The sequence below is a fragment of the Hemitrygon akajei genome, chromosome 20 (assembly GCF_048418815.1).
Source record: "Hemitrygon akajei chromosome 20, sHemAka1.3, whole genome shotgun sequence".
Taxonomy (NCBI): Eukaryota; Metazoa; Chordata; class Chondrichthyes; order Myliobatiformes; family Dasyatidae; genus Hemitrygon; species Hemitrygon akajei.
In genome coordinates, this window is record NC_133143.1 from 13,568,626 (window position 1) to 13,589,256 (window position 20,631).

The 20,631-nt window shown below is 40.5% G+C and overlaps 1 protein-coding gene across 3 annotated transcripts in view; it reads right to left on the bottom strand.

The window, feature by feature from the left end:
• Nucleotides 1-4,797: 4,797 nt before the first annotated feature.
• The window catches only part of mak (male germ cell-associated kinase), an 84,818-nt gene continuing 68,984 nt past the window's right edge, over nucleotides 4,798-20,631 (bottom strand). For all 3 annotated transcript variants that reach the window (XM_073023880.1, XM_073023881.1, XM_073023882.1), the window contains exons 12-14: nucleotides 9,835-9,936; nucleotides 9,165-9,287; nucleotides 4,798-5,684 (exon numbers count right to left, since the gene is read on the bottom strand). In XM_073023880.1, the coding sequence (XP_072879981.1) occupies nucleotides 5,524-5,684; nucleotides 9,165-9,287; nucleotides 9,835-9,936 (386 nt within the window). In that variant the 3' untranslated portion in view covers nucleotides 4,798-5,523. The remainder of the gene's footprint in view (nucleotides 5,685-9,164; nucleotides 9,288-9,834; nucleotides 9,937-20,631) is intronic.

The window sequence follows — 20,631 nt, forward strand, 5'->3', positions numbered from 1 at the left end:
AACTACCCCCAGATTGCAATTTACAGGACAATTAATGTACCAACCTGCACTACTTTGGGATATCGGAGTACCAGAACAAACTCCAAATGGAGAGCACTGGATATCAGGATGGAACCCATGTCATTGGAGTTGTGAAACAACAGTTCCTCTGCCACTATGTTATTTCAAATTTAATTCAAATTCAACGCATTTACTTCAATGGGATTAAGTATATTGTTAGTACAAAATATTATTTGGATAATCACTTAGCATACTGGTTTTATTCCCTTTATTCTAACATTAAAGGACACGTTGTAAATCAAATGTGCATGTTTTAGGAATTCGGTACTGAAAAACTGTTACTGGTACATGATGAAATAGAATGGAGAGAGCTGAAAATCATTGCATAAAGTTCCTGAACCACAAGGAAACTGGTCATGCATAATGAGTGAGTGTAAAAATTGAATTTAACTTTAATTGGATTATCTATTCCAGTTATTGTTTATCCACCTGACAGCAGAACTCAGAATCACTATTTTGTGAAAATAAAAAAAAACTAGAGATGCAGGAAATTGAAAATTTTAAAAAATGCTGGAAATTCTCAGTGTTTCAGTTTGCATCTGTGAGAAGAGGAACTCGATGTAGGATCTTTGACAAGAAGGATTAACTCCGTTTCTCTTGCCACTGATGTGGTCTGACCTGAGTACTTCCAGCATTTTTTGTTTTTAGTATAAATTGATGAATTGGAAGTGGGAAGAGATGGATTGTACAGGAATTCCCTCCAGTATTTTTAGTACTGAGCATGGGATTATCTGAAAGGGTTGCGCTCTGGAGCATGACACTGTGGGATAGGCCAATGGCCCTGCAGTGTAGAAATACAGGGGTTACCTGTTTTTTGGGATCTGAATGTCATTGACAAAACTGACAGTTGCAACCCATTCCATGTTGCCTTGTGAGCCACTTACTTGAATTGCTGCAGTCCAGGTGCAAGTGTTTCTGAATAGTTGTGCAGGGAGTACTAGGATTTAGACCCAATGGCAATGAAGGGCAGCTGTTCTGGATGGTGTGTGACTTGAATGAGAATCTGCAAAAGGTAGTATTTCCATCTGCCTGATGTCTTCCTTGGTGTCAAGGTTGTGAATTTGGGTAATGCTGACAGAGTGTTAATACTTTTTATAGATGGTACTGCAGCTGCTGTATTTGCAGATTGTATGAAATGAATAGTTAGGGTGGTAGATGGAATGCCAGTCAAGCAGCCTGCTTTATCATAGATGGAGATAAGCATGAGAGGTGTTGAAACTATTTATCCAGACATGTGACTTTTGTCTTGTAGTTGCTGCCAAATTTTTGGTGTGTTAAGAATGAATCACTTGCTACAGGATACCCAGCCTCTGACATACTCGTGTAGCCACAGTAGTTATGGGGCTGATCCATTTGAGTTTCTAGTTAATGGCAACTCTCCAATTGTCATTTGGGATTGGCAAGGGGAAAGCTAGAATACTTGGGCATGACAGTGGCATTGAAAATGTTCATTGCCTGCTCCTTCTGTAACAGAAATGTCAATTTGACACTTATCAACTGGTGCCTGAATGTTGCCTAGGTCATGTTGCATGTAAATTGGGCCTGATTTATTTCTGATGCATTGCAAGTGGAATTGCTTGATGCAATTTTTGGCAAATATTGCCACCATTTGACCTTGCAATGGAAAGAGTGTTTTTGTTGAGGAAGTTGAACATTGTTGAACGGGGACAGTGTGTTGGGTTGATTAACCTCAATAACCACAATTATCTTTTTAGCAAAATACAACTCAATTTTGAGTGATCTCCCTGACGGCCAATGACTAGTTATACCAGGACATCTTGTTGTTAAGGGCAGTCACTCTCCCATTTCAGGATTAAGGATGTGAGGGAAGGAAAAAATCTTTCAGAAATTGGATATGGAATATTAGCTATTGCTGCTGGGGAGGAGAGTTACAAAGCAGGATCTTAAACCTTGTGATCTTTCTAAGTTCTAGTGCCGAATGAGTGAAGGAACAATAAAATAATAAGTTATGTGTAGTTGAGATATGTTGCATGAGGATGACTTTTATTTCAAATTCTGGGGCAGGAAGAATTTGTAAAAGGTGGATATCCTGGACCTTGAACTGATGTCAACTGGCTGGAAGAATATTCCCATTGCTATAGTAGAAGGCTTAACCTTATTTTGTTATGGAGTAGACATCAGCATGAAACGTGAAGAAACAAGGACTAAAGGGATGAGAAAGTGTGTGAGCACAGTATAGTTTAGAAACAGTCAGGACACCATGGAAATGTCAGGTAGGCTTTGAATATAGTACATACATACTTTCCCAGGGTGCATAAAATTTAATGGACTGCAACTCAATAAAATATAGGGTTCAGAAGTGGAGGCTGTAAATAGAATACACCTGACTATGCCAATGACATAGAACAATAGCATTTGTCAGTAACACTGGGTATGCCAATATGAACATGGAGATCCTAATCTTGCTCACTGAGCTTTATTGGATGTTGTCTGGCCATACTAGGGAATCTGTACTTGGATCTTGTTTGGTTCTTATGATCTGCTGTCAGGTTTTGGAAGGGAGATCATGTGGCAAATTGGAAGAGGATTTTCAAGATAGGTATGTTACTGAAATACTGGGGGTGAATATCCAGTACTTACAATAGATGGACAAAAGGTCAACATGCACGTTGTGATATGAAGGGCCTGTTGCTGTACTCTAGTCTGAGCATCTTCTGGAAAGATGTAAATAAGATTGAAAGAGTACAGAGAAAAATTATGAGGATGTTGCCAGGACTGGAGGACCTTAATTATAAGGAAAGATTGAATAGGTTAGAATTATTCCCTTGAATGTAGAAGATTTAAGGGAGATTTGATAGAGGTGTGCAAAACTATGAGGGCTATAAATAGAGTAAATGCAAGCAGGCTTTTTTCACTCAGGTTGGGTGAGACTACAACTAGTCATATATTAAGGGTGAAAGGTGAAATGTTTAAGGCGAACATGAAAGGAAACGTCTTCACTTAGAGGGCGGTAAGAGTGTGGAACAAGCTGCCAATGCAACTACTGGATGCAATTTCAACACTTAAGAGAAATTTGGATAGGTACATGAATGGTGAGGATAAGAAGGGCTATAGTCCCAGTGCAGGTTGTTGGGACTAGTCAGATTAATGCATGAAGTTTGAATTGTGCATACTTGGTCTTGTCAGTATTCTGAAACACAGATGACAACTCACTAATGCTCTAATGGATTTACAGAAGTCATAGAATTGTATACTACAGCAACAAGCCCTTTAGATCACAAAATACATGTTGACCTTTTCCCCATCTACTGTAATCCCATTAGAACCATAGAACATTACAGCACAGAAACAGGCCTTTTGGCCCTTCTTGGCTACGCCGAACCATTTTTCTGCCTAGTCCCACTGACCTGCACCTGGACCATATCCCTCCATACACCTCTCATCCATGTACCTGTCCAAGTTTTTCTTAAATGTTAAAAGTGAGCCCGTATTTACCACTTCATCTGGCAGCTCATTCCACACTCCCACCACTCTTTGTGTGAAGAAGCCCCCCCCCAATGTTCCCTTTAAACTTTTCCCCCTTCACCCTTAACCCATGTCCTCTGGTTTTTTTTCTCCCCTAACTTCAGTGGAAAAAGCCTGCTTGCATTCACTCTATCTATACCCATGATAATTTTACACACCTCTATCAAGTCTTCCCTCATTCTTCTACGCTCTAGGGAATAAAGTCCTAACCTATTCAACTTTTCTCTGTAACTCAGTTTCCCAAGTCTCGGCAACATCCCTGTAAACCTTCTCTGCACTCTTTCAACCTTATTAATATCCTTTCTGTAATTTGGTGACCAAAACTGCACACAATATTGCACATAGTACAATTGTGTCCCATGTCTTGTTTACCTAAGTGTCTGTCTAATGTCTCAAACATAGCTATTGTATCTAATGCCACCATCTCCTCTGGCAGCAAGTTCCAGATATCAAATGTGGTGTAAAAATAAACCTACCCCTCAGATCCCTTTTACAATTTCTTCCTCTCATCTAAAACCTTTACCCTTTCAAGTCATCCATATCTTCCTTCACTCCAGGAAATACAAGTTTAACCTATTCAATCTCTCCTCTAATCCAGGTAGTATCCTGGTAAATCTCTCCTATACTCTCCAGTGTAATCACAACCTTTTATGATGTGGTAACCAGCAATGCACAGAGTACAAGTGCAGTCTAAACCAATGTTTTGTAAGATTGCAATGTAACATCCTAACTCATATTCTAGGCCCTGATCAATGAAGGCAAACATGCCATGTATCTTCTTCACCACCCTATCTGTTAGTATATTCATTATTTTCCTGAATAATTGATGTGTTATTAAATTGAATCACCATAAGCATTGTGCTGCATGATCTAATTTGAGCCATTATATTTTTGCTTAATTTTAAATGAATGAAGGCTCATCATCCAGAATAATGTAATATTAAAAGGTTACATCAGTACAAGAGTTCTAACCAATTTACCTTCCACCCCATCAGATATCTACCCTTTAGTTCTTCTCTAACCCTGTACTTAAAACTAGTTACAGCTCTAAACGTTTCCCAGTTGTAATGCAAGACCATCAAACTAAAATATTAACTGTTTGTTTCTCCTCGCATGATGCCCAAGTCATGAAATCTACCCAACTTCAAAGATACATTTCAGTCCAAATGTTGTTCTTCATACAACAGCTGTTTTTCACTGGACCCCTGCTCTGACACACTTTTGAATTGTTACAGGGCATTACACGGAGTGGAGAGGTAAACTGCGTTTATTAGTTTTCTCTTTCCATGAAAAATGACAAGTAAACTCCAGCAAATCTATATTTACTAAAATACAGTACCTTAAAATCATTACTTCATTACAAACATTACTGAAGGAACTTGGTCTCTTCTCTGCAAAGAAGCATTTTAAATGTACAATAGAGATTTAAGAATTTCATCTTGTACCTATTAACATGCATTTTAAGAATTTTTTGGTTAAGATACAGGGTTCATTGAGAATGATCAGTAGCACTTCCTCTGGTGCCTATAATCATCAGGTTTAAGCAAGAAATACTGATCCCAATGCAAAATAGTGTAACATGAAAGAAAGTTTTACATTCTATTCAGCATTAAGATAAGACAATTCATAATGCTAAGTATTTACAAGGCACGAGTAGTATTTGCAAGATGTATGAAAATAAATATTTAATCTATAATTCTTATTCAAATCAATTTAAATATTACAATTTAAATTAACTTCTTAGAACTTTGCACCAAGCTTACAGCTGCTGTTCATATCCATATCAAAGTAGCTTGTTGTATATTGAACTGTAATGATCTACTTGATTCCAAATTAGCAAATAATCCTATCAGTTATCAAATAGAAAAAAAATTTGAATAAGATGCTTCTGAACTAGCTCAGGGTGATGATCCTTGAGACAAATTCTCGAATTAAAAACTCCTAATTCAGGCTGATCAATGGTTCTGATGGTAATGGCTATCTATGGCCACCATATTTAGTTGCCCAATCAATCCTTCCATGTACTGGATGAATGGGTGGTGGATAGGCCAGGCGTTCAGCAGAATTTATTTTGGCTGGATTGTAGTTGGAGCCTGGGTGTTGGAACTGGGTTGGTTTGGTTTTCCATGCATCAAGATCTTTGAGAAGAAAATAGGTTGTTAATATTTAAGATCATAAAACTACAACATACAAGCTATTTGGCTATTTAGGCTATTTGGCCCATTAGGTCTGCTCAGCTGAACCCCAAAGATTTATCAACCAATGCTTTAAATACACCCAACAACTTGGCATCTACAGTTATTTCTGGCAATAACTTCTACAGATTTACCACTCTTTAATCTCAGTTCTAAAAGATGTTCCTTTAATCTGAGGCTGTGCCCTTGGATACTTGACTTTACAACTAATGGAAATACCCTCTCCCCATCCACTCTATACCAGCCTTTCCATTTAGGTTTTATTAAGCCATACCATGTTTAACTTTTGACTTATATTAATAAACCAATTCAATACAATTTTTGGGGCAAATTATATAACAATGACTAACAAACTGCAAGTTCTGAAATGTGTATAAGTGGACTTTATAAACCAGTTAGGGGAAGCAGTGCTGGATTGAGATCTGTGGGGAAGTATGTCACACAGCACTTTCAGTGGACAGCATTTGAAAACAGATCTTCCACCCTAGGGCCAGTGTCTGCGGGCACAGCAGGGTGCCCCATATTAGTCTTAGTTTTTCACTGCCATGTGGGACCAAATTGTCAATGGCCATGTTAGCTCCTGCTGCTCCAGTGGACTCAGACTGGGGGTGCCTGCTGAGCTTACTCTGGATTAAGCCTGGTCCAAGTTTAGCAGTTCCTATTCCAGGAAATGGGATCTGCTACAGGAAAACAGATTATTATCTGAATGGTGGCTGATCAGGAAAAGGTGAGATGCAACGAGACCTGGGTGTCATTGTACACCAGTCATTGAAAGTGGGCATGCAGGTATAGCAGGCGGTGAAAAAGGCAAGTGGTATGTTGGCATTCATAGCAAGAGGATTTGAGTACAGGAGCAGGGAGGTTCTACTGCAGTTGTACAAGGCCTTGGTGAGACCGCACCTAGAATATTGTGTGCAGTTTTGGTCCCCTAATCCGAGGAAAGACATTCTTGCCATAGAGGGAGTACAAAGAAGGTTTACCAGATTGATTCCTGGGATGGCAGGACTTTCATATGAAGAGAGTCTGGATCAACTAGGCTTATACTCGCTGGAATTTAGAAGATTGAGGGGGGATCTCATTGAAATGTATAAAATTCTAAAGGGATTGGACAGGCTAGATGCAGGAAGATTGTTTCCAATGCTGGGGGAGTCCAGAACGATGGGTCACAGTTTAAGGATAAAGGGGAAACCTTTTAGGACCGAGATGAGGAAAAACTTCTTCACACAGAGAGTGGTGAATCTGTGGAATTCTCTGCCACAGGAAACAGTTGAGGCCGGTTCATTGGCTATACTTAAAAGGGAGTTAGATATGGCCCTTGTGGCTAAAGGGATCAGGGGGTATGGAGAGAAAGCAGGTACAGGGTTCTGAGTTGGATGATCAGCCATGATCATACTGAATGGCGGTGCAGGCTCGATGGGCCGAATGGCCTACTTCCTGCACCTATTTTCTATGTAATATACGGAAAATTAAAATCCCCTACTATCACAACTTTATGTTTCCTGCAGTTGTCTGCTATTTCTCTGCAGATTTGCTCCTCCAATTCTCGCAGACTATTGGTGGTCTATAATACAACCCCATTAACTTGGTCATACCTTTCCTGCTGCTCAGCTCCACCCATATGGCCTCGGTAGACAAGCCCTCTAATCTGTCCTGCCTGAGCACTGCTGTAACATTTTCCCTGACTAGCAATGCCACCCCACCACCTTCCATTACTCTGCCTCTATTACATCTGAAACATCGGAACCCTGGAACATTAAGCTGCCCGTCCTGCCCCTCCTGTAGCCAAGTTTCACTACAATGTCATAATTCCACATGTCAGTCCACGCCCTCAGCTTGTCAGCCTTCCCCACAATACTCCTCGCATTGAAATAGACACACCTCAGAAGATTATTACCACCACACACAACCATTCTATTTGTGACTTTGCATGAAACTTTAACATCATTTATTTTCACCCCCGCTCCACTATCTACTCTGTCACTCTGGTTCCCATCCCCCTGCAAATCTAGTTTAAATCCTCCCCAATAGCACTAACAAACTTCCCTGCAAGGATGTTGGTCCCCCTGTAGTTCAGGTGTAACCCGTCTCTCTTGTACAGGTCCCACCTGCCCCAGAAGAGGTCCCAATGATCCTGAAATCTGAAACCCTGCCCCCTACATCAGTTCCTCAGCCACGTGTTCATCCTCCAGAGCATCCTATTCTTACCCTCACTGGCATGTGGCACAGGTAGCAATCCTGAGATTACCACCCTCGAGGTCCTGCTTTTTAACTTCCTACCAAGCTCTCTATACTCACTCTTCAGGACCTCCTCACTCTTTCTTCCTACGTCATTGGTACCGATGTGTACCATGATATCTGGCAGATCACCCTCCCATTTCAGAATGCTGTGCACGTGATCAGAGACATTCTTGACCCTGGCACCTGGGAGGCAACAAACCATCTGGGAGTCTCTGTCGCGACCACAGAACCTCCTATCTGTACCTCTAACTATTGAGTCCCCTTTTACTACTGCTCTCTTCTTCCCCACTCCCTTCTGCACTGCAGAACCAGACTCAGTGCCAGAGATCCGGCTTCCGCAGCTTGTCCCAGGTAAGTCAACCCCCCCAACAGTATCCAAATTGGTATATTTGTTGTTGAGGGGAATGGCCACAGGGGAGCCCTGCTCTGCCTGCCCTTTCCCCTTCCCTCACCTGACTGTAACCCAATTACCTGTGCGCTGCTCCTTTGGTGTAACTGCCTCCCTGAAACTACTATCTATAAACTCCTCATTCTCCCGAATGATCCAGAGGTCATCCAGCTCCTGCTCCAGTTCCCTAACAAGGTTTGTTAGGAGCTGCAGCCAGATGCACTTCTCTTGCAGGTGTCGTTTTCAGGGAACATGAAACAAATCTCACAAATATGTCTCAGTGATAATAAATATGATAAAGATTCTGAACATTGACCATCTTTCCCCCTCTGTAGATACTGCTTGACCTGTTCAGTTCCTCCAACAGTTTGATTTTTGCTCCTGATTCCATAATCTGCAGTCTCCTTCCTACTGGTTGATATTGAATACAGCTACAGTACATTCCACATATATACATCTGCTATCTTCCATTTTGACACCTAAGGTGGGCTAATTCTAACTTTTCCATCACTGCATCATTGTCATTTTGATGAAGTATTTCATATTTCAAAACCCATTTAAAATCTTCTTTTCCCTTTCCCCATAATAAACTGTTTATTAATAAACTTGAGACCAATTTGTCATAACAGAAAATATTTCACTGCTTGCACTCTTATAAATTTCTATAATTTCAAAAGTATTAGTTCTTCCACAATCTTTGTTGATTGTTTAATAAGCCCTCACAAATTTATTCTGGCTTGAAAAATAAACTATTGTGTACATGATGTTGGAAGATTGAGGCAGAAATAAATACTTACTGCCAGAAGGTCCACCAAAAGCAAATTGAACTCTCTGCCCTGCTGATCCCACTTCCTTTTTGAAAAAGGATGGAATATAACCGCCAGTTGTTGTATTATCTGAACCAAACACTCCTAGATTCCCTGTAACAACATAATATAAACTTGTATTTATTTATATTTACATTGAACTACAGTTCATTCTGTAGATTTAATATTAAGTGACGTTAAATCTTGTTCCAATCTCATTTGTAACAGTACAGTGAATTCACAATACAGCAACATTATCTGCTCTTTAATTAATGTGATATATGTGTATGTTCGCAAGGCAAATAATAAATTAGCAGTAATCAAAGAGCATGAAACTACAAATCAAATAAAGATAAAAATGCTGAAAATAATCAGATCAGGCAGCATCTGTGAAGAATGAAAATGCAGAGTTAATGTTTACATGCAGAGACCTTTCAGCAGAATTAGCTCTGGTAAAAGATCATTGACCAGAAAGGTTAGTAGTTTCTCTTTGCACTGATGTTGTCCGCTTTGCTAATTCAATGGTAATTTAAAATAAAGGAACAAGATAACTATTTGAAGAGAAAAAGAAGCTCCCAAATAATCTTGTGCTGTATTATTCAATGATTTCCCAATATGGAAACAATTTATAATCAATTGATTATCTTACTGTCCTACTTACCTGCATTAATTCTACCAACAGATGTTCCTCCACCAATAACTCCTAGTGCTTTGCTATGCTCTTTATTTCCTCCTGCCACTGACGTGTTCTTAAAATGTATCCCTGAAAGAAAGTTGAGAAATTCAACTCATATAATGTGGTTTACATTTGTTAAATTCTGATAATAGTATTCAGACTGAAATGCTTGAAGCAATCATGTTGGAGCTGATCGTAAAAATACATGATAGATTTAGTCTGTGGGGATTATCACATCATTGTATAGATTTCTCTAGTTTTATTTGGTGAGTTGGGTAGATGCATGTTGAGTTTGTTATTAGCTATTTCAAGTCATTTCTCTGATATCAGAGTAAGTGATTTTATCTTGCTGATTCATCATTTATAACCAACTCCCCAGCATTCTCATAAAGGCATGTGCGCATGCACACACCACAAATATATCCCAGGACTCAAACCTCTCTTTACATACTTTACATTGTCTCACACGTATTACTACTGCAAATTTCACACACATACATGCTGTCATTCACAACGGTAACATCTTCCAATAAACTGGACAAGAATCAATGAAGCTTTTCATTCTTTCCTGTGAGAAAAGCTGTTCCACAACAACAGGGAACTACAAAGAGCTGGACGAGGGCAATTTATCTGTCCATTTTTACATGCCTAGAGTGCTGGAGTCCTAGAAAGGCAACAGTTACTGACAGGTTGCAGTGCTTCATTATGGCTCTTTGTAGACTTAATCCAGATCCTCACATTAACTTCTGCATCTGTCCTCAATTCTGTCCAAGTGAAACTGCAAAGAATTCCTGTATGCACTACATTTTTCCTCTGCTGTCTTATCAAAACAATTCTCAACTCCTTTTCAGGAGTACAAGAAATAGAGGCTGCCTGGTCTGTGGCGATGAAAACTGTCATAATTTGATCTTCATAGTCACCAGCCAGGATGCCGACTGCATTTAGCAACTGGCAAAGGAAGTAATTTGTACACAGTGAGGTGGGAAACGATAGCACAAGCTCAGCAAGGTCACATACTAATAAATACTTGGGATTGTGTCAGGCTATGGAGGGCAAAGCAAAATACAGCAGGCACTGGAACTATGAGACAAAAACAGAAAAGTTGGAACAACTCAGTGTCTTTAGAAAGGGAAACAATATTTCTGGTTAGCAAACTTTTATCAGAATTGTAAATGTTTAGAAATGAAATGAACTGAGGGAGGGCAGACAAAACAAAAGGAAAGGGTTGTGAAATGGCAGTGATCAGGAAAAGTAGTGTGATGTGATCAGCAAGAAGAGAATTGAAGGTTTATCTTGAGATGCAGATGGGAAAGGAAGAATGAAGTCTAAAATATCAGAATAGGAGTGAAGGATTTCAGATTTCATTTGAGATCAGCTACTTACACTTGCTCTTCAGCCGACAATACCTCATATCCTTCAATCCCACCTGTCATTCAAATTCATTTCATTTCCAAATATTCATGGTTCAGCTGCCGTTTAAATGTTGTTACTGTAGTTGCCTCAACCAACCACGTCTTCTGGCAGCTCAGTCCACTTATGTACAACATGCTGTAAAAAAAGTTGTCCCTCAAGTTCCTATGAAATCAGTTGCCTCTCACCTCAAACTTGTGCCTTCTAATTGACTCCCCGACAATGGGAAAAAAAACAATGCATTCACTCCTATCTATGTCCTCATGAGTTTTTACACTTCGATAAAAGTGTCTTAAAAATGCCTTTGTGACTTATCATCTTTCTTCCCTAGCAACTTGGGATTTGTTCCATCTTGACCAGGTGATTTATCCACACGAGGATCTAACACCTCCTCTATCAGGTTTAGCCCATCCAGAATTTCAACTAAACCTGCCTTTGTTAAGATTTTAGCAGTACTTTTATTTTTCCTTGGTAAAGATTTAATAGATAAAATACTTACTTAGCATCTGTCTCCTTGAGAAAAGTCCCATTTTGGTTTCTCATTAGTTGACCCTCTCTTTATGAAATGAAATTTACCATTAGATATAGGCGCAGAATTAGGCCATTTGGTCCATTGAATCTGCTCCAAACTTTAGTTTTATTTATTTATTTGTTTATTGAGATACAGTAAGATACAGCAAGCTGAGCTGCCCAGCAGTCTCCCAATTTAATTCTAGACTAATCATGGGATAATTTACAATGACCAATTAACCTACCAGCCAGTATGTCTTTAGGCTGTGGGAGGAAACTGGAGCACCTGGAAGAAACCCATGTGGTTACGGGGAGAGAACGTACAAATTCCTTACAGACACCAGCGGGAAATGAACCCAGGTCACTAGTACTGCAAAGTGTTGTGCTAACCACTATGCTACCATGCAGTCCCTGTTTTCCTGTATACTCACATTCTATGACAAACAGAAAAAAGATTATATTTGTTGTCAGACATTTCATGCTCTGTGTGGTTCTTCCATTTCCCTTTTTACTTCTTTGGAACATTATTTAATCAGCCTAGTTCTCACTCATGTTAGCAATCTGTCATGTGTCATAGGCTCATTACTTCTGCTTTATTTCACTCTGTATCTTTATTGCATCTAATAATAATTACAAAACTAAGCCTATTTATTGCTCAGGTTTAGTGTAAAGTGCCCAAGTTGCCCTTCTCCTGGAACCTAACTAAATACTAGTGAAGGGCAGACTGCAACATTATTAATATTGATACTGTAAATATTAATAATATAAATATATTTATTGATACTGCTGTCTGAAAGGAGAGAGAAACACATTCAATCATCTCCTTCAATGGGACATTTCAGAGATTTATTATTGGTTCTGAAATCTTGCTTCCCTGATGGTTCAACACTACCCAACATGAGAATCTAATCTATTCAATGTTACCACCAATAATGAATCTCCCACTTTTAGCATCTGAGGAGTTGGGATTGAGAGGGTGGTTGTGGGGAGGTGAGGTCAGTATTGAACACAAATTTAACAAGACTAATAATGGGGCTACCAGAGCAGAAGTTGAGGGTTCTGCATCAGAGGACCTGACTCCATCTTACTTTTCCATCATTTGCAAGTAATAGGTCAAGAATGTGTTGAAGAACTCTCCAGAAACACACAGCATTTCTCATGACTAACATCCCATCCATTGCCAGAATATCATAGTACAGGGTGTACCCCAAGCAGTTATATAACATATTTATTAAACAACCACAACAAGGGCATGACATCTAATTTTGGCTCAACAAGGACATTGCATCTAATTCTGGTTAAAAGATTGCTGCACCATAAGATATGAAGGAAGGAAAGGATGCAGAAAAGATATAGAATGGTCCTGGGGGGAGGCAGCTCTTTGGTTACATGGACTAGCACGCATACAGTGTATTCCAACTACAAAATGGTGGGGCATCCATCACTAAGCTCTTTAAACACATGTCCTGTATTGTCTAGTGCATATGAAAATGATTCTATTTGCTGTCCTAACTCCAATTTACAATACATCCTTACTTAGACCTGCATCCTGGTAGAAGTGTACATTCCACCTCAGGCCTATGACAAGCTGGCACTGGAGAAACTAAGACCTGTAAATCAGCAGGCACAAAACTACGCACATTGATGCTTTCTCTATCGTTGCAAAAAAGGTTTTAACCAGGATAGCTTTAAGAAGTGTCTGAATGACCACCACCAATATATCACCCGTGGAACCAGAGAAACCAACACTATTGACCACTATTATACCAGCATCAAGAAAGCTTACTGTGCCATCCCATGCCACATTTTGGAAAATCTGATCATTTGGCTGTAGTTCTGCTCCCAGTAACTAAGAAGGAACTAAGTCCATAGTATCAGTGGGGACAAATAAAGTGTGGTCAAGAGAGGCAGAGGAGCACTTTGAGTCAGTAGACTTTACAATATTCATGGATTGATCTTTGAGTCTGAATAATATGCACGGTTGGCACCAGCTTGATCAAGACCAATATGAACTTGGAGCAGAATTAGTTCATTTGGCTCATCCAGTCTATTCCCCATTTCATCATGGTTGATCCATTTCCCTCTTAACTCCATTCTCTTGCTTTCTCCCTGCAACCTTTCATGTCCTGACTAATCAACCTCCGCCTTAAATACACCCACTGACCTGGCTTCCACAATGGCCTGTGGTAACAAATTCCAGATTTACCATCCTCTGACTAGAGGAATTCCTCCTCATCTCTGTTCTAAATGGACATCCCTCCATTCTGAAACTGTGCTCTCTGGTCCTAGACTCCCCCACCATAGGGAACATTGCCTCCACATCTACTCTATACACGCCTTTTAACACTTGATGGGTTTCAATGAGATCCCCACTCATTCTTCTAAACTCCAGTGAGTACAGCCCAAAGTCATCAATTGTTCCTCATATGATAAGCATTTAATTCCCAAAATCATTCTTGTGAACCTCCTCTGAACCCTCTCCAGTGTCAGTACATCCATTCTTAAATAAAGGGCATAGAACTACTCACAATACTCCAATGCCTTATAATCTAGTCCTGTCAAAATGAATGCTAACAATGCATTTGCCCTCTTCACCACTGACTCAACCTGCAAATTAACCTTTAGGGAATTCTGTACGAGGACTCCCAAGTCTGGACCTCTGTGGATGAGCATGTGCCTTTGAGAATATACCAGACGTACCCAAACCAAAAACCGTGGAAAAACCAGGAGATTTGCAGGCTGCTGAGGGTTCAATCTGTGGCATTTAAACTCAGTGATCTGGAACTATACAAGAAGTCCATGTACGACCTACGGAAGTCTATTTTAAGGGGGAGAAAACAATTCCCATTGAGGTAGGAGACGGAATCAGATGCTCCAACTCCGGCAGGGTTTGCTGGCTATTACTTCCTACAAAGTGGAGCCTAACATCATGAATGGCTGTGATGCTTCATTCCCAAATGAGCTCAACACCTTTTATGCATGTTTGGAAAGGAAGAATAAAGCTACACCTCTGCAGCAGCTGGTAGCCCTGTGATCTCTGTCTCAGAAGCCAAGTCAAAACATCTTTCAAGAGGATGAAACCTTTCAAGGTGTCAGGCTAATATGGTGTTAGCTGGTAGGACTCTGAAAATCTGTGCCAACCAATTGGCAGGAGTATTCAAGGACATCTTCAATCTCTCACTACTGCAGTTGGAGGTTCCCACCTGCTTCAAAAGAGTGGCAATCATACCAGCGTGCAAGAAGAGCAGGATGAGTTGCCTCAATGACTATCGCCCAGTGGCACTCACATCTACTGTGATTAAGTGTTTTAAAATATTGGTCATGGCTAGAATCAACTCCTGCCTCAGCAAGGACCTAGGACCCACTGCAATTTCCTTATTGCCACAATAGGTCTACAGTAGATGCAATCTCACTGGCTCTCCACTCAGCCTTGGATCACCTGGACAATAGCAATACCTACATCAGGCTGCTGTTTATTAATTACAGTCCGGTGTTCAACACAATCATACCCTCAATCTAATCAACAAGCTCCAAACCTTGAGCCTCTTGTGCCTTCCCTTGGCAACTGGATCCTTGATTTCCTCTCTGGGAGACTACAGTCTGTGTGGATTGGAAATAACATCTCCTCCTCACTGACGATCAACACTGGTGCATCTTAAGGATGTGTTTTAGCCCATTGCTCTACTCTCTCTATACCTACACTTATGTGGCTAGGCACAGCTCAAATGCTATCTGTAAATTTGCCATCAACACAACTATAGTTGGCAGAATTTTGGAAGGTGAAGAGGAAGCGTACAGGAGTGAGATCAGCTAGTTGAATCATGTCACAGTAACAACCTTGCGCTCAATGTCAGTAAGACCAAGGAATTGATTGTGGACTTTAGAAATAGAAGTCAAGGGAACACACACCAGTCCTCATCAAGGGATCAGAAATGGAAAGGGAGAGCAGTTTCAAGTTCCTGGGTGTCAACATCTCTGAGGATCCATCTTGGGTTCAACATATTGATGTAATTACAAAGAAGGCACAACAGCAGCTATATTTCATTAGGACTTTGAGGAGAATTGGTATGTCACCTAAGACACTGTAAATTTCTAAAGATGCACCGTGGAGAGCATTCTAACTGGCTGCATCACTGTCTGGTATACAGGGGCCACTGAACAGAATTGGAAACAGCTGTGGAAAGTTGTAAACTCTACCAGCACCATCATGAGCACTAGCCTTCTCAGCATTGAGGACATCTTCAAAAGTCAATGCCTCAAAAAAAGCAGCAAGTATTCATCATTAAGGACAACCATCACCTAGGAAATGCCCTCTTCTCATTGCTACCATCAAGGTGGTGGTACGGAAGCCTGAAGACACACACTCAATGTTTCAGAAACAGCTTCTTCCTTGTATAATTGGATCCTGATTTCCTCACTTGCAGACCCCAATCAGTTCAGATTGAGAAAAACATCTCCACAAGCTCTATCAGCACAGGAGCACCACAGGGATATGTGCTTAGTCCCCTGTTCTACTTGGTTTACACCTATAACTATGTGGTGAAGTATAGCTCCAATATCGTATAAAGGTTTGCTGATGACACCACTGTGTTGTGGGTGGTGATTGAAAATTTGGCTGAGTGGTGTGGTAACAACAACCTCTTACCCAATGTCAATAAGACCAAGGAACTGATTGTAGACTTCAGCATGGGGAAACCATAGGTCCATGAGCCAGTACTCATTGGAAGATCAGAGGTGGAGAGAGTCACTATCTCAGAGGACCTGTCTTGGACCCACCATATAAATACAATTGCAAAGACAGCATTACAGCACCTCTGCTTCCCCACAAGTCTGCGTAGATTTGGCATGTCATCAAAAACCTTGGCGAACTTCTATAGATGAGTGGTAGAAAGTGTGCTGACTGGCTGCATAATAGCCTGGTATGGAAACACCAATGTCTTTGAGTAGAAAATTCTACAAAAGGTAGTGAATTCGGCTCAGTACATCACAGGTAAAGCACTCTCAACCATTGGGCACATCTATATGAAACATTGTCGTAGAAAAGCAGCATCCATCATCAAAGATCCTCACCTCCCAGCCCATGCTCTTTTCTCACTGCTGCATCAGGTTAAAAGTACAAGTGCCTCAGGAGTCGAACCACCAGGTTTAAGAACAGTTACTACCCTTCAGCCATCAGTCTCTTGAACAAGGGAATAACTACACTCATTCTATTTCTGTTCCTACAACTGATGGTCTCACTTTAAGGACTCTTTATCTTGTTATTTCACACTCGTTAATTATTGCTATTTATTCAATTTTCATTTGTATGGTTTGTTGTCATTGATCTTGTTTACAGTTACTGTTTTATAGATTTGCTCAGCATGCCCACAGGAAAAAGGATCTCTGCATTGTATATGGTGGCACGTATGTACTCTGATTATAAATTTTATTTGGACTTTTCTTCCCCTCTGCCAAGAGATTTACGTATGGACAATGAACACTTGAACATTACCTCAGTATTTTTATTGTTCTCTTTTTGCATGACTTATTTAATTTTCAAATATATACTTCTTATCGTAATGTATAGTTTTTAATACTATGTATTGCAATGGACTGCTGCCACAAAATAACAAATTTCATGACATACGCTAGTTTTATTAAACCTGATTCTGATTCAAGAAATATTGCTTCTCTGATGGACAGTAATGTTTCAAAAAGTGGCTCAACATTGCCCTCTCATGGGCAATTCAGGATGTATATTAGACCATAAGACTAATGGCCTAGACTAATCCCATCAAGTCTGCTCCACCATTTTATCATGAGCTGATCCATTCTCCCATTTAGTCTCACTTCCCCACCTTCTCACCATAACCTTTGATGCCCTGGCTACTCAGATACCTATCAATCTCTGCCTTAAATACACCCAATGACTTGACCTCCACTGCTGCCCGTGGCAACAAATTCCACAGACTCACCACCCTCTGTCTAAAAAAATTTCTTTGCATCTCTGTTGTGAATGGGTGCCCTTCAATCCTTAAGTCATGCGCTCTCGTACTAGACTCCCCCACCATGGGAAACAACTTTGCCACATCCACTCTGTCCATCCCTTTCAACATTTGAAATGTTTCTATGAGGTCCCCCCTCATTCTTCTAAACTCCAAGGAGTACAGTCCAAGAGCGGTCAAACGTTCCTCATATGTTAACCCTCTCATTCCCGGAATCATTCTAGTGAATATTCTCTGAACCCTCTCCAACATCAGCACATCCTTTCTTAAATAAGGAGCCCAAAAGTGCACACAGTACTCCAAGTGAGGTCTTACCAGTGCCTTATAGAGCCTCAACATCACATCCCTGCTCCTATACTCTATTCCTCTAGAAATGAATGCCAACATTGCATTCGTCTTCTTCACCACCGACTCAACCTGGAGGTTAACCTTAAGGGTATCCTGCACGAGGACTCCCAAGTCCCGTTGCATCGCAGAACTTTGAATTCTCTCCCTATTTAAATAATAGTCTGCCCGTTTATTTCTTCTACCAAAGTGCATGCCCATACACTTTCCAACATTGTATATCATTTTCCACTTCGTTGCCCATTCTCCTGATTTATCTGAGTCTCTCTGCAGACTCTCTGTTTCCTCAGCACTACTGGCCCCTCCACCTATCTTTGTATCATCAGCAAACTTAGCCACAAAGCCATCTATTTCATAATCCAAATCGTTGATATACAACGTAAAAAGAAGCGGCCCCAACACGGACCCCTGTGGAACACCACTGGTAACCGGAAGCCAACCAGAATGGGATCCCATTATTCCCACTCTCTGTTTCCTGCCAATCAGCCAACGCTCTATCCACGTATGTAACTTTCCCATAATTCCATGGGCTCTTAACTTGTCAAAGGCCTTCTGAAAATCCAAATACACAACATCCACTGCATCTCCCTTGCCTAGCCTACTTGTAATTTCCTCAAAAAATTGCAATAGGTTTGTCAAGCAGGATTTCCCTTTAAGGAAACCATGCTGAGTTCTGCCTATCTTGTCATATGCCTCCAAGTACTCCATAACCTCATCCTTGACAATCGACTCCAAAAAATTCCCAACCACCAATGTCAAGCTAACAGGTCTATCATTTCCTTTTTGCTTCCTTGCCCCCTTTTTAAATAGCGGAGAGACATTTGCTATCTTCCAGTCCTCCGGAACCATGCCAGAATCTATTGACTTTTGAAAGGTCATTGCTAATGCCTCTACAATCTCCACAGCTACTTCCTTCAGAACATGAGGGTGCATTCCACCTGGTCTTGGAGATTTATCTACCCTTAAACTATTCTGCTTTCTGAGTACTTTCTCTGTCATAATTGTGACTGTGCACACTTCACTTCCCTGACACCCTTGAGTGTCCGGTATACTGCTGATGACTTCCTCAGTGAAGACTGATGCAAAATACTCGGTCAGTTCCTCTGCCATCTCCTTATCTCCCATTACAATTTCCCCATCATCATTTTCTATCGGTCCTATATCTACTCTCACCTGTCTTTTACTCTTTACATACTTGAAAAAGCTTTTAGTATCCTCTTTGATATTATTTGCTAGCTTCGTTTCATCTTTTCCCTCTAAAGGTTGCTTTGGCAAGTAAGGTGAAAATAAATCCGAAGGGTTTCTATGGTTATATTAATAGCAAAAGGATAGTGAGGATAAAATTGGTCCCTTAGAGAATCAGAGTGGACAGCTATGTGTGGAGCCAAAAGAGATGGAGGAGATTTTGAACAATTTCTTTTCTTCAGTATTCACTAAGGAGAAGGATATTAAATTGTGTAAGGTAAGGAAAACAAGTAGGGAAGTTATGGAAACTATGACAATTAAAGAGGAGGAAGTACTGGCGCTTTTAAGGAATATAAAAGTGGATAAATCTCCGGGTCCTGACAGGATATTCCCTAGGACCTTGAGGGAGGTTAGTGTAGAAATAGCAGGGGCTCTGACAGAAATATTTCAAATGTCATTAGAAACGGGGATGGTGCCGGAGGATTGGCGTATTGCTCATGTGGTTCCATTGTTTAAAAAGGGTTCTAAGAGTAAACCTAGCAATTATAGGCCTGTCAGTTTGACATCAGTGGTGGGTAAATTAATAGAAAGTATTCTTAGAGATGGTATATATAATTATCTGGATAGACAGGGTCTGATTAGGAACAGTCAACATGGATCTGTGCGTGGAAGGTCATGTTTGACAAATCTTATTGAATTTTTTGAAGAGGTTACGAGGAAAGTTGATGAGGGTAAAGCAGTGGATGTTGTCTTTATGGTCTTCAGTAAGGCCTTTGACAAGGTTCTGTACGGAAGGTTAGTTAGGAAGGTTCAATCGTTAGGTATTAATGTTGAAGTAGTAAAATGGATTCAACAGTGGCTGGATGGGAGCTGCCAGAGAGTAGTGGTGGATAACTGTTTGTCAGGTTGGAGGCCAGTGACTAGTAGTGTGCCTCAGGGATCTGTACTGGGTCCAATGTTGTTTGTCATATACATTAATGATCTGGATGATGGGGTGGTAAATTGGATTAGTAAGTATGCAGATGATACTAAGGTGGGTGGCGTTGTGGATAATGAAGTAGGTTTTCAAAGTTTGCAGGGAGATTTAGGCCAGTTAGAAGAGTGGGCTGAACGATGGCAGATGGAGTTTAATGCTGGTACGTGTGAGGTGCTACATTTTGGTAGGAATAATCCAAATAGGACATACATAGTAAATGGTAGGTAGGGCATTGAAGAATGCAGTAGAACAGAGTGATCTAGGAATAATGGTGCCTAGTTCCCTGAAGGTGGAGTCTCATGTGGATAGGGTGGTGAAGAAAGCTTTTGGTATGTTGGCCTTTATAATTCAGAGCATTGAGTACAGGAGTTG